At 43.0% G+C, this 12,953-nt stretch overlaps 2 protein-coding genes across 2 annotated transcripts in view; both read right to left on the reverse strand.

The window, feature by feature from the left end:
- Positions 1–750: 750 nt before the first annotated feature.
- The window catches only part of LOC306932304 (BICD family-like cargo adapter 1), a gene marked incomplete at its 5' end in the record, with an annotated part of 39,166 nt that continues 26,963 nt past the window's right edge, over positions 751–12,953 (reverse strand). The window contains 4 exons of the mRNA XM_079514054.1: positions 751–2,810; positions 4,295–4,415; positions 4,783–4,895; positions 9,318–9,512. Of these exons, the coding sequence (XP_079370180.1) occupies positions 2,559–2,810; positions 4,295–4,415; positions 4,783–4,895; positions 9,318–9,512 (681 nt within the window). The 3' untranslated portion in view covers positions 751–2,558. The remainder of the gene's footprint in view (positions 2,811–4,294; positions 4,416–4,782; positions 4,896–9,317; positions 9,513–12,953) is intronic.
- LOC306932910 (zinc transporter Slc39a7-like) lies at positions 5,451–6,686 on the reverse strand (the record flags this gene model as incomplete). The annotated part of the gene is made up of 1 exon (XM_079514884.1): positions 5,451–6,686. The coding sequence occupies one exon, from the start codon at positions 6,684–6,686 to the stop codon at positions 5,451–5,453; it is 1,236 nt and encodes a 411-aa protein (XP_079371010.1).

Raw genomic sequence — 12,953 nt, forward strand, 5'->3', positions numbered from 1 at the left:
CAGTTCAAACCTGTCACCCTGCACTGCAGAGCCACTATTACATAGACTTCACAGACACGCACTTACCTGTTGTTGTTCTGTAGCTGCTGATGCCCTTTTAGGATGACCAGAATCAAATCCAAACTGTTAATTTGAGGGACAGAAGTATTTGTGTGGAACCGGGGGGACGTTAGCAATTTATTAGTCAAATGCGTTGATGTCATATTCGACCTAATAATGCCTATCGTTTTATTATTAAATCCCTATGATCTCACATTTGGTTTTAAATGCAAATTTTGGTCATGGGTAGTATGGCTGACTTGGTACCGTAGACTAGGGGATATTTCTCATGTTATTTTAACAGACTTAATAGTAGGCTACATTTCGCAGGAAAGAGGGAATGAGAGCTTTACAACAGGGCATTTGAACACTGCTAGTCACAATGTGGGACATGATCTCAATTTGTGGGACGCCTGAAAAGTCCTGGCAATGAGGGACTGTCCCACGCAAAGGGGGACATCTGGTCACACACACACACACGCGCGCGCGTGCGCGCGCACACACACACACACACACACACACACCAATTATTTCTAACCAACACAAAACTCCTGTATGTTAGTATTATCATGTATTATTATAATAGTTCTAACGTCATTAACGGAGAGACGGGCCATACATGCTTCCAAGAGAATAAAGTTTACTGAGTTGAATTATGAATTTAATGTAGTTTATTTGACAATATGAGAAGAACAACAAATCCATGGCTAATTTGCATATTATCCATGCATTATGTGAAAAACAAAACATCAAATGAGTGAACAGTCCTTCTGTTCCACACATTTAGCAATTTGCCTGTCAGACCTAGCCTGGAATATAGCTACCGGTGTAAGTGTAAAAGCTTCTGTCAACATTCCAGCTTATAATCATCTGATAAAGTGTCTCATTTGAAATGAACATGTGGAAAAACAAGTGAACAAATGATTTACTTCATGTACTGTACATCATGACAACAATGCATACTTTCAAAAGTTCTGTACACGTAGTGAGTTGAAAATAAAAGACCATTCTTCGGGTTTTAGTGGTGCATAAAATGCCAACCACTTTTTGAACAGTAGAAATTATTCCACAGTACTTTGTCCCACATACAAGATACAAACTGGTTTGTTTGTTTGCTCAAGTATAAACATTAAAATGTAATATGTTAAATGCCTACTAGAAACAGTAGCCATCTTTTATTTTATTTTATTCACAATGTTTTATATTTTGATGTTTACAAACATAATTTGCACATTTGTACATAATGCAGATGTTTCCTTAAAATAATAATAATAATAAAAAAAACTCAGCACCATTACCAAAGATGAGACATTTGAATAAGTTCCTCTCCATCCATTACAAAAAAACGGGTCCTTGGAACTTCGAAGGTAACCACTTTCACAGTGTCTTGTGACAATGTTTTTGTTATAAAAAACATTGTGAGCTTTACTTTGCTATTTTTTAATAGCCAAAGTGTGAATTAGGATTAAGTGGTTAAAATAAACAATTTGAACAAATACTTTGTTTATACAAACAGTGATTCTACTATATACTGTACATTCCGAGCCTGAGATTTAAAAGGGCTTCAACAATAATACAATTAATAAAAAAGTGGGAACGTTTCAGTCTGAAGCATACCTGTCCTTCTAATTCAGAGGAAGTGCTATGGTGCTTGTTATAGTAGTGATTTTAGAGGGCTCAGCCTCTTGGTGAAATATCAGCGAATGAGTGACTGTTAATGTTTGACCGTTATGGCTCTGTACTCGTTTCCAAAGAAAACTTAGAAAATCAGATTCTTGGAATCCGTGCTTAAATACCGCTTGCACCCGGGGTGTACTGTGTGGTCCTTCAGAACTTCAGAGCGGTTAGAGTGTCACCGTTTGAGAATTAAGAGCGGTTAGAGTGACACACAGCTGGGTTGTCCAGAACGTCAGAACAATGGAGGAGAAAGTTATTGTTTTGAACTCTAGACCAGGGGTTCTCAAAGTTTTCATGTGGACCCCCAAAATGATATGCATTTTGCTGTGGAGCCCGATCTGAAAATGTGCCAGGGACCCCAGTATAGATTTGTTGCTGACAGGTGGCACCTTTCAGCAGGTGGTTGGGTGTTGGGTGGGAGGAGAAGGCACAGAGAAGCTATCGTCCTCCAAGTGGGGCAGGTGAGCCAGTAGGATGCACACAAAAATGGGGAGGAATCAATTGGCAAAATGACTGAATTGGGGAGAAAAGGCGGTAAAATGAAAAGTGCTCTGAAATTGGAGCAGATTCTCAGAGTGTAATTTGCACCCAAAGCTAGTGGTGTGGTGTGGTGCTGGTGTGTTGCCGTCTATTTATTCTGTTCTCCTCCCTTCACCACTGAACAGAATGTGAACTCTCTACACCACCAACACTATAGGATACTTCCTCTCAAGGCTGTTCTCCTGGCATCTACGAACGCTGGGTTTAAGTCTGTCTGCCTGTCTCATCCTTCCACAGCCAGCTGGCAAGAGAGCAGCAGGAGCATAACCAAGTTCTACAGCTCCACTGACATGTCTACATTATTATTTGCCCTGCTGTGCCCCCTTGCCCCGTCGGAGCCATTCCCTCCAGGGGGACTGGGCTTTGTCCTTGTCTGCGTCCGAGGCACAGGGGGTCAGGGTGGCGTGCTGGCGGGTCCAGGCAGACGGGACGGCACTGGGCCTGCGGAAGAAGGAGATGGCACTGGAGGAGGATGAGGAGGTGGCCTTCCTCTGGAGCTGCTCTGACTGCTGCTGGGACCTCAGCTGCTGGTTGAGGATGATCTGGATGTCATCCTGGGTGAAATAACATATTCTTTTTAACATGAATCATAAACCACTTAAATAGATATACTGTACTTTGCAACTTTTGTACTGTAGGCTATTCTATTGACTGCTTGTTTTTATGTTTGTTTTTGTGGGGACTGCAAATGTAAATTAGCATCTTTGCTAAATCCAGTGTATTTGCATTACATTGATATATTGTTTATTAATGTGCAGTGTTCTCAAACAAATAAATAAAATGAACCACCATAACCCTGTTCCCCTTTAGAAAAAATAGGCAAACAGACATAATAGGCAAACAGTCAGCAAAAACACCCATGGCAAATACCCCAACTGCCACAAAAGGGTACACTATTATTATTATTATTATTATTATTATTATTATTATTATTATTATTATTATTATTGTTATTGTTATTGTTATTATTATTATTATTATTATTATTATTATTATTATTATTATTATTATTATTATTATTATTATTATTAATTTAAATAATCTGTGAAAGATTACATCAGAGAATCTGATTTGTGAAACCAGACCAACTTTATAAACGTAATGCAAACATATTGCATAGTCATTGTCTATATCCAACCACTAGAGGTCAGTGGTGTCCAAGCAAATGGCCTTGAGACTGAAGTATAGTGTCTGTCTGACTGAGGACATATTCATGACATATTCATGTCTTGTCTGAAATATGTGCCATATAAATAGTATGATATATAAAAAGTTTGATTGATAATACAATAATCATGGCATGAGCCATCACTGTTTATGCTTTCTTATTTATGTATGTTTTATTATTATTATTTATGTTTTGAGAGAGAGAGAGAGAGAGAGAGAGAGAGCGTTGTGTCAATCAATAGTGTAGTACTGTAGTTTTAACACGATCCAAAAACATAGGCTACATCTCATTGTACAAAGAATAGCAACAAATAGCAGATGTACAAGCTCACAAGGAACGGCATCATAATGCAGTATGAGCTTGTAGACAATGGGGTAAAACAAAAAACTGAAATACAGAGTGCAGGAGCCATATGTGACGTATATGGAAAGTCTGGTGATGCCGTAACATCCACCTTCAGTTTATCGTCGTGTCAGGCAGAAACCTCTTATTTCCATATTCTAAATTTGTATGTTTTTTTGTTCGTAAATGAACTGTAAAAGTACGTACCTGTTTTGGACATATGAGCTTTCCACCCGACAGAGACGTTATAATAGTTGGCTGGGAACCGCTGGGAACTTTAACGTGTTGTGAAGAATGAACGGTCAAGCGCAAGGTCATTGGAGTGGGCTTTAATTCATTTTTGGTTAGGGTTAATTATTTTTTGTGCCTGTCAAACTAGTGTCTAACTTCCCCCTTTATCTCCTCACTGCCTTTTTGAACTGCCTTGAATAACAGGTGCAATAGAGAGTGTACGAGGGACAAACAAAGATTATCTTCATTCCTATCGCGAGGAGGGCAGGATGGACTGAACCGAGAATAACAACTCACCTGCCAGGCTTCCAGCTCCTGGGACAGCTCCAGTTTGCGTTGGATGGCCTCCAGCAGCTGGTTGTTCAGACACATCATGTCGTTTTTACTGCGCACCAGCTCCGCTTCCATCAGGTTCTTCCTGTCATGGGGATGACAATGACAAGTTGTTCAAGCACAATACAGCACCACTCTGCACGCACGCACGCACACACACACACACACACACACACACACACACACACACACACACACACACACACACACACATACAAAAGTAGAGATACTTTATATCTTTGAAAAGCCAGTGTGAAAGTTGAGAACCTTAATTTCCCCGATGGAACTTTCACAAAAACACTATGTGACAATAGTTTATTTAGATTCTGATTCATAAAGCACTTATTGTTTTGAATTGTCTTTTGATATCACTAAATTGGCACATGAATAATATCGGTTATGCTGATGTTCTGTGTATGCATGAAAGACAAATAAAAAAGAATCTCACTTACTTTGCAATGGCCTCATCTCTGTCTTTGATGGCCTGTTGGGTCACTTCAGTCTGGCCCTGTGTCACCTCCTTCAACTGCTGCCTGAGCTGGGCATTCTGCTCCAGGACATGGGCCTTGTGGATGGGTGAAGGAACATGAGAGATGAAGGTTACACATCATGGTTTAGTACAGTGATTCTCAACCTTTTCCCTTTCAAGGACCAACAGTTTTAATCAATTGAATGATTACTTTATTAGTCAGAACCATATCCATCTCATCTGTAGTGGCTCAGGGGTAGAGTGTCCGGTGGAACAGCCGGACGTGAACCGTGAGGTTCCCAGTTCGATCCCAGGCTCCCCCAGAGTTAGTGTCACAATGTAATGCACAATGTAAAGCGCTTTGGATGAAAGTGTTTTTTTTTTTGAGTGGTGTAAACCACTCCTACAACTGGCTTTGTTAGTGCAGAAAAAATGAGCATGGTTGCTATGTTCACCCTGTTCACCCGGGTGTGATTTCATTACGTCAGACATGATTTCATTACGTCAGACATGATTTCATTACGTCAGACAGGCTATATTACACCACTCAGTTCACACGGGTGTGATTTTTTTATTTATCATCTGTCCCCTTACTCCCCTTTTCCTTCTACCCTTCCTCCCTAGCATCAATTCCTCTCGCTTCCTGCCATCTCACTTGTGCTCCAACCTGGTGATCAGCACCATCATGCCCACACCCAACAGAAGGGCCAGCATCTCCTTCAGCGATTGGCTAAAGCTGGAGCGTCCCGCCAGCAGTTCTGGAAGCACGGTTACCATGGCAATGTAGACAAACCCGCCGGCCGTGAACGGCAGAATCCATGTGTTTGCCACGGCTCCCACGCTCTCCCCGGCCAATAGGGAGCAAGTCGTGCCGGCCAGAGCCCCCAGAGCGGTCAGCAGCTGTAGACCCATGGCCTTTCTCTTGGTGCATCCCGACTGCACCAGGATGGCAAAGTCTCCAATCTCGTGAGGAACCTCATGCAGCAGGATGGTGAGGGTGGTGACGGCACCCACCGATGGCCCCACCAGGAACGACGCTCCGATGGCCAGACCGTCCGTGAAGTTGTGTGTGAAATCAGCCGCCAGGTTCAGGTAACCCGACACCTTGAAGTCTGTGCTCCTCTTCTCTTCTTTCTCCCCCTTCTCTTCTTCTGTGTCGCTGTCTTTGGCCTTGAGAACGGTGTTTGAATGGGAGTGGGAGTGTCCGTGGCCGCCTTTCAGCAGGCGAACAATCTTCTCCAAGGCCAGGAAAGTCACGATCCCACCCAGAACCCACAAGCCCACTGTCATCACGTGGTGGTGGTGGGCCATGCCGTGGGAGTGTTCATGGCCAGGTGAACCGGCGTGGTGCGAGTGGGGCACCAGGGCGTGGGGGATCAGGTGGAGGAAGGCGTCTCCCAGGAGGCCTCCGGACGCAAAGCTCAGCAGCACTTTGAGGAGGTTTTTCTGCTGCCGGTCCGAGTTGGACTGGACCGGGATGAGGAAGAGGATGAGGAAGGGAACGGTGCTGATCAGAAGGGTGGCCCCTATAGCCTGCACCCAGAGCTCCAGCAGGGTTCTCTTCTCTCCCTCTGCTTCTCTCTTCGTCCTCTGCCCTTCATGGGAGTGTCCGTGATCAGTCTCCTCCACGCGCACAACGTCCTCGTGATGAGCGTGCTTCTCCTCGAGTGGGGGCAGGTGGGCCTCAGCGCTCCATTTGCTGGGCCAATGGTGCATCTGCACCTGAGACCCGTCAGAGCTTCCATCGCCACTACCCTTTTCATGGTGAACATGGCTGAGGCCGTGGAGGTGGCTGTGTGCAGTGACTGTAAGCTGTGTTGTTCTCAGCAGTATCAGCAGTATGCATGTGACCAGTAGTCTCAGTGCTAGCACACTTACACGGTCCATAGTTAATGAACCCCCCTGACTGCTACTAGACACCAGTTCTGCCTGGGGGACGGTTGAATAACTGTTCATATGATGAGAATAAGATTCGATCTAAATGTTTAAACTGTTTTGTCTACGACAGTGCTGTTGCTTGGAAGTCTGTTCCATTGGCATTTAGTCGACTCAGATTACCTGCGCTACGCAGCAGGCAGACCGTCTATATGTAGTTCTCAAGGGAAGTTGCAAACAATTTTGATTAGCTGTCCAAAATATGGCCAATATTATGGAGATGGCTGATGTCACAGTACTGACATCATTTAGATGACTGACATCATAGACTGGCCACATGGTGTCCAGGATCCAGGTTGAAGACACGCCATTATAAGACTCATCTTGTTTTGTAATTTTGTCCAATCCGTATGCTAGATAGTATGTTAATAATAATATAACTCATAGATTTACATGGGATATGACACAAATCTTTGACCAGGTGGTCAAGATTCAATTCATCCCCTGAGCAAGCAGGCCGGCTCGATTAGCTCAATGATAACAATTGCAGCACTTCTGCAGGAAACTGGGTTCAAATTCGGGGTAGAAAAGGAAGGTTACATACAGTAGTTCAGTGTTAAAGTAACTCAGTGGGACTTGGATAGATGCGTCATGACTCATAGATGACGAACATACTGCCCACATGAAGGCTGATCCAAATGAGTGGCCATGGCAACGACTTTACAGGCACAACTCTTTTATTTTGTCATGTCACAGGAACACTCTTTGTGTAACCACCAAGCAGCACAACCGACTCAATTAACGAGTACAGAAGAAAGGGTGCGAACCAAGCTGATACCCATCATCTCATTCTCATCATGTCACACTACAAAGCAACAGGCTACAAGAGGGTTTCTATGGGCGTCATGATGGGCGACTGCCGGGCCTTCTGCTCTGCCTACTACGTGTTCTTCCTTATAGGCTTATATTTATATCTAATATAAATATTTGGGTTTTATGCTGTTTTTTATGCCGTTGTTGTTTTAAAATCACTGAGATTGACAATCACTGACAATTGTAAAGTGCTTTACAAATCAAATCTTTTATCATCATCATTATTATTATTTATTATTATAATTCAATGGAAGCCAGCGACACAAACTGTCAGACACTGGCATGACACACTACTAAAAGAAGTTGAGCAACTTCAAATGAGCAACTTAGATTTTTTTCAGTGCTCCAATGATGCAGTGAAGCGTCAATCACTTCCGCTCTCTGCTCAAGCACTGTTCCATACATGGAAGAAAAACGTATTGTTGCTGTTAACCAGTTCGTTTTCCCTTCGCTGTTTAAACCGAACATTTTAATGTCTAATCTGTGTTGCTTGAGAAACACTTACGACAATTGTGTCACATTTGTAAAACTACGTATCTTTTGTTTTAACTTTGAACAATACCCAACCTCTAGGGTAGTGAATCTCAAATGGGGTCTGCAGATGTTTGTCTATTTTTGTCTTTATATGACATGCACAGAATAGGCACACTAGTAGGATTCATGTGGTGACAAATTAAAGTGCATGTGGTCAAGTACTCTAAGCAACCAGTGAAGCATTTAGGATGCACAATGCTTCAGGGTAAATGTGGAAGCAAGATGTTTGGACCTTGATACCGCAGTGGAGCCTGTCATTACTGGGCTACCTGATCTCTACACTTCTGTACCATGCACATTCCCACACAGCTCACCCCCCCTGTCAACAAAGGCCCCGATTCAGCTCCTAGGATACAGACGTTAGCAGGATGATCGGGTGTCAGCCCTGCGTACCACAGAGATTTACACCAAATGAAGAGCTTCTGTGTTGTTGTGGCCTGTTTGAATGGGGCTCGGTGGGGGAGGAGAGGCGTACACGAGCGGGTTTAGTTACATTGATAAACTCGGGTTGCTAAATCTAAATGGACTGTAAATGCCACAAGCCACCGTCAGACAATTCCCATTTGTCTATGCTCACTCATGGCCTGGTATAAGCCTGAAGGAAAGGAGGCATGCTTTCTATGCAGGAAATCACATTGTCTGTGTATCAGAGATACAGTAGGTAGAAAGTTGTTTGTTCTATAGAGCCTGAACTGGCGCCAGAGTTTTGGGTCCCATCCTGATTTTGGAGAGTCATAGTCAGACCACCGATTAGTTACCAATGTTTTTGAATGATATTTTGCCAAAAAAGCGAAGTTTGATTAAAGTTACTATTTGAAAATATAGCAAAATAAATACAAATAACATTTTGATAGATACAAATTGGCGAGATAAAATGATGGAGGAAAGTAACCTGCTCCTGCAGTTGGTAAACTGGGCTGTAGTGGCTCAGGAGGTACTGTAGAGCGGCCACTTGGGAAGTTGGAACCAGGGGGTTCCTAGTTCCTAGGTCGAGCCAGGGCTCCCCAGAGTTCGTGTCGCAGTGTCCTTGAGAAAGACACTGAATCCAGGGACACGTCAGGGTTTGACACAGACACAGACATGTGCGCACGCCCACACACGCTATGAGTCAAAACGGCAAGCCTGCGGCAAAGACAGCCACACAATACAGACCATTTCTATATAAACTAGGTCAGAATGCTGTGAGAGCATTTGCTTCTCACCTACTTCGATTGGGTTTCTGTGCCAAACTCTCACCTGAGCAGGACAGCAGCGCGCCTGGGCCAGGTGTTGAGCCACTCCCTTTAGCCGCTGCACCATGGCTGCCAGGTCTTCGTGTTCAGTCGCCAGGTCTCCCTGTTGGTCCACCACCTCTGAACCCTCGGGGCCGCTGGCTTCCTCCTGGGCCAGGGGAAGGAGCAACTGGAGGACGCAGCGCACGTCTTCTGTCATCTAAAGTAATAGAGGAGAGCGTATCCAATGCTTATTATTATTATTGGGTGACCTCAAAATACAAGTGAGCAACATTTAACTCCTTTAACACCATGATACTAGCATCCTCTAGCTGCCACCGGCCCCCACCCCTGCAGCTGTAAATACACCTGCTGATAATGATAATTAATTTTATTTAAATAGCACCTTTATAAACAAGATTCCAAAATGCTGAACAGAGCAAGGTTAAAATCAACAGACAACAATTCAAAATCAAAAACAGTTTGAAAAAACTAATAACAGCATTTGAGTATGTACAATAACCAATAGAAGGGTTACGAAAAATACTCAGTGTAGAGCTAGGTTTTCAACCTGGCTTAAACGTATCAAGGCACGAACCAACATTACATTCTGGGAGTTTTCTATTGTATTGTATTGTATGGGGTGGCAGTTGCTCAGGAGGTAGCGCAGCCGCTTTAGAAACCGGAAGGTTCTCAGTTTGATACCGAGCTCCCCCAGAGTTAGTGTCGAAGTGTCCTTGAGCAACATACTGAACCCCTAATAGCTAAAGATGAGCAGGATGGTGCCTTGCATGGTTTCCTCTGCTATGAATGTGTGTGTAAGCAAAGCATGGTGAATGTAATGCACATTGTAAAGCGCCTTGGATAAATGTGCTATATAAATGCAACATTTACCATTTATATGCTTTTGTGTGACGCTGTAGTATGATCAAGTAGGGCGTTAATTTATAAAAATAAAATGCTAAAATATGGAGATAAGAAGTTTCTGCCCGATAACAACAATATACTGTACTGTACAAGGTTTCAGCCCAACAGCGATGACATACATTCTGGCTGTGTGCACAATAATGCACCATGTTGTACTCAATGTACTGAATACACTTCAGTACACAGTGCACACATAATGCACCATGTTGTACTCAATGTACTGAATACACTTCAGTACACAGTGCACACATAATGCACCATGTTGTACTCAATGTACTGAATACACTTCAGTACACAGTGCACACACGTGATGTTTGTGACAGCTAGAGTTTCACTCTTTTCAAACCATTCCTGAGGAAATGGGTCAGGAGGACAGTCAGTCCCCTTCCCCTCTCAACTTACAACATTTTCTCTGGAAACTCAACACTTCACGAACAGTGGTGGAAAGTATTGGAAGTACATTTACTCTCCCTGCACAGGCTGCTTGTGTCGTCCAATCCATATACAAGGACCCGGGCCAGAGTGGGCTCAATGGGGCCGAAAGGGGGGCCAATTTTGGCCCTACTCCCTGAGAGGTCTGAGGCAGGCCAAACGGGGCCAAACCAATGACGTGTAGCGCTGCTTGCTACTGGTGGGCCGTGGTCATGATGTTTCGGTCAGACAAAAGCGAGGACTGTATTTAAGAACATGTATATAGTTTGCTGCGATATTTGTTTTTATTTGTATAATACATTTTGCACTGGATTTTCTGTTCTTTACAATTTACAATTACAATTTAAGGACGCTCTTAATCTAGAGCGATTTACAGTAAGCAAGGACTTTTCATACACTCAATGTACTGTGATTTGTTTGCATTTGTTTTGGTTCTTACACTCTGGGTTTACACTACATTTGGTTCGTACCGGAGTAATGTCTGCACAGGTGATTTGCATATGTTTACAAAACAATTGACCACTTACATTACAATGTCAGGCAAGAAGCAGGAGATATTTTGGGCCGTGCAAGGCTGTGTGAGGCCATACGGTGCAGTGCAGTGCGGTGCTGCTACTGTATGTGGATACGCAGCATTACTTTACTTGGCTGTTCACGTTTTCCGATACTTGTACTCCACTACATCTCAGAGGCAAAGATTGTACTTTTTACTTTTACTAGTTACTAGTTACTTTTCAGATTTGGATTATTATTTTAATCAAATCAAATAACCTATTTTATTCTTCAGCTATTCTAAAATAGCAGGTGTAGAAGTTCAAGTTAATAAGTTAATATATATATTATTTTTTTTCTTTTGTACTTTTCCTAATGTACAACCTTTTATGTAGGACTGGAGCAATTCTCCTATACGGCAGTGAATGCTGGACCCTGAAGCCAACCCTGCAGAAGTCTCTACGTGCTACACCAGAATGTTGCGTGCAGTACTTAACATCAGCAAGAGTACATGTTAACCCTAACCCTAACCCATGTTACAATAATCTGTATGATGGAATGCCAAGGGTGAGCCAGAAAATAGCAGCCAGGAAAATGAGACTAGCAAGGACACTACCAAAGACACCAAGAGCTGCCAGACAGCAAATGAGTGCTGTGGGAACCAACACGCGGGCACTGGTCACGAGGACGTCCGACATTAACATAATGGATGTATTCAAGAACGGCGCAGGAACACAAAGCACCAACGAGCTGGCCAGATGTACATGGAGGGATGACTGGAAGCGATGATGGAGGGCTCGTCTGAGGACGAACTCTACATTGTGGTATAGGGTGTGGTTTTCTGGTTCCACTGAAAAATCGCCTATTAATTTTTCCCATAGAAATTTACAAAAATATTTATTTTTCAATCAATTATTTTGAGCCTAGAATCAAGCCATCCAGGATCTTGGTAAATCATGTAAAAGTCTTATGGTCATCCAGGATGGTTTGATTCTAGGCTTAAAATAATTGATATAAATATTTTGTAACTATCTATGGGAGAAAATTAATGGCCGATTTTTCAGTGGAACCAGAAAACCATGCCACTGCTCTGCCCTATTGCTAAACTTATTGTTATATAAAAATAAAAATCTGAGAACTTCTTCCACCCGGTTCCAGAATGACATTAGATAGGTTTGTGTTGTGCGTACAGACGGCACACACACTATGTTGCACTTTATTTAACTTCCTGTAGTCAAATATACATATATATCCCATCATTACTACTGATCTTATGATAAGAGAACAAAGGGATTTAGACAGAGTGCATTTAATGTGTGCCAAATGATTTCACCAGCTGTGTGCCGTTCTCTCCCTCAACAAGCGACAGCAATTCACATGAAAAATAAAATCAAGGATACCGACAACAGCAACAACAGGCACAACGAGGAAATATTCCAACAATGTGGGATAAGACAAACAGGAAATGTATTGAATGACTCATGAGTGCAGTTAATACATCACACCTTCCTGCCTGGAACACCAACAGAACACAACCAGAAATGGCAAATCTACAAGCCCACAACAAGTCGCGGGCCAGACACGGTGTGGGCTTGTAGATCGACTATTTCCGGTGTGCGGCGCTGGTGCCCTATGCTCCCGAAGTGTAACTGGCGCTTTCACAGACAGCCCAAAAAAATGTTGTTATTTGATTCTCTTTTCTTTTTCACAGCAGCCCACAGAATTGGCTGTGACGAATAATGTTCCTCAGTGGGTTCTTCACTACAAAAGCTGAACATTCACACTCATTCATACTCATTTACTTATGAGT

Source organism: Electrona antarctica (assembly GCF_951216825.1).
Source record: "Electrona antarctica genome assembly, chromosome: 11".
Taxonomy (NCBI): domain Eukaryota; kingdom Metazoa; phylum Chordata; class Actinopteri; order Myctophiformes; family Myctophidae; genus Electrona; species Electrona antarctica.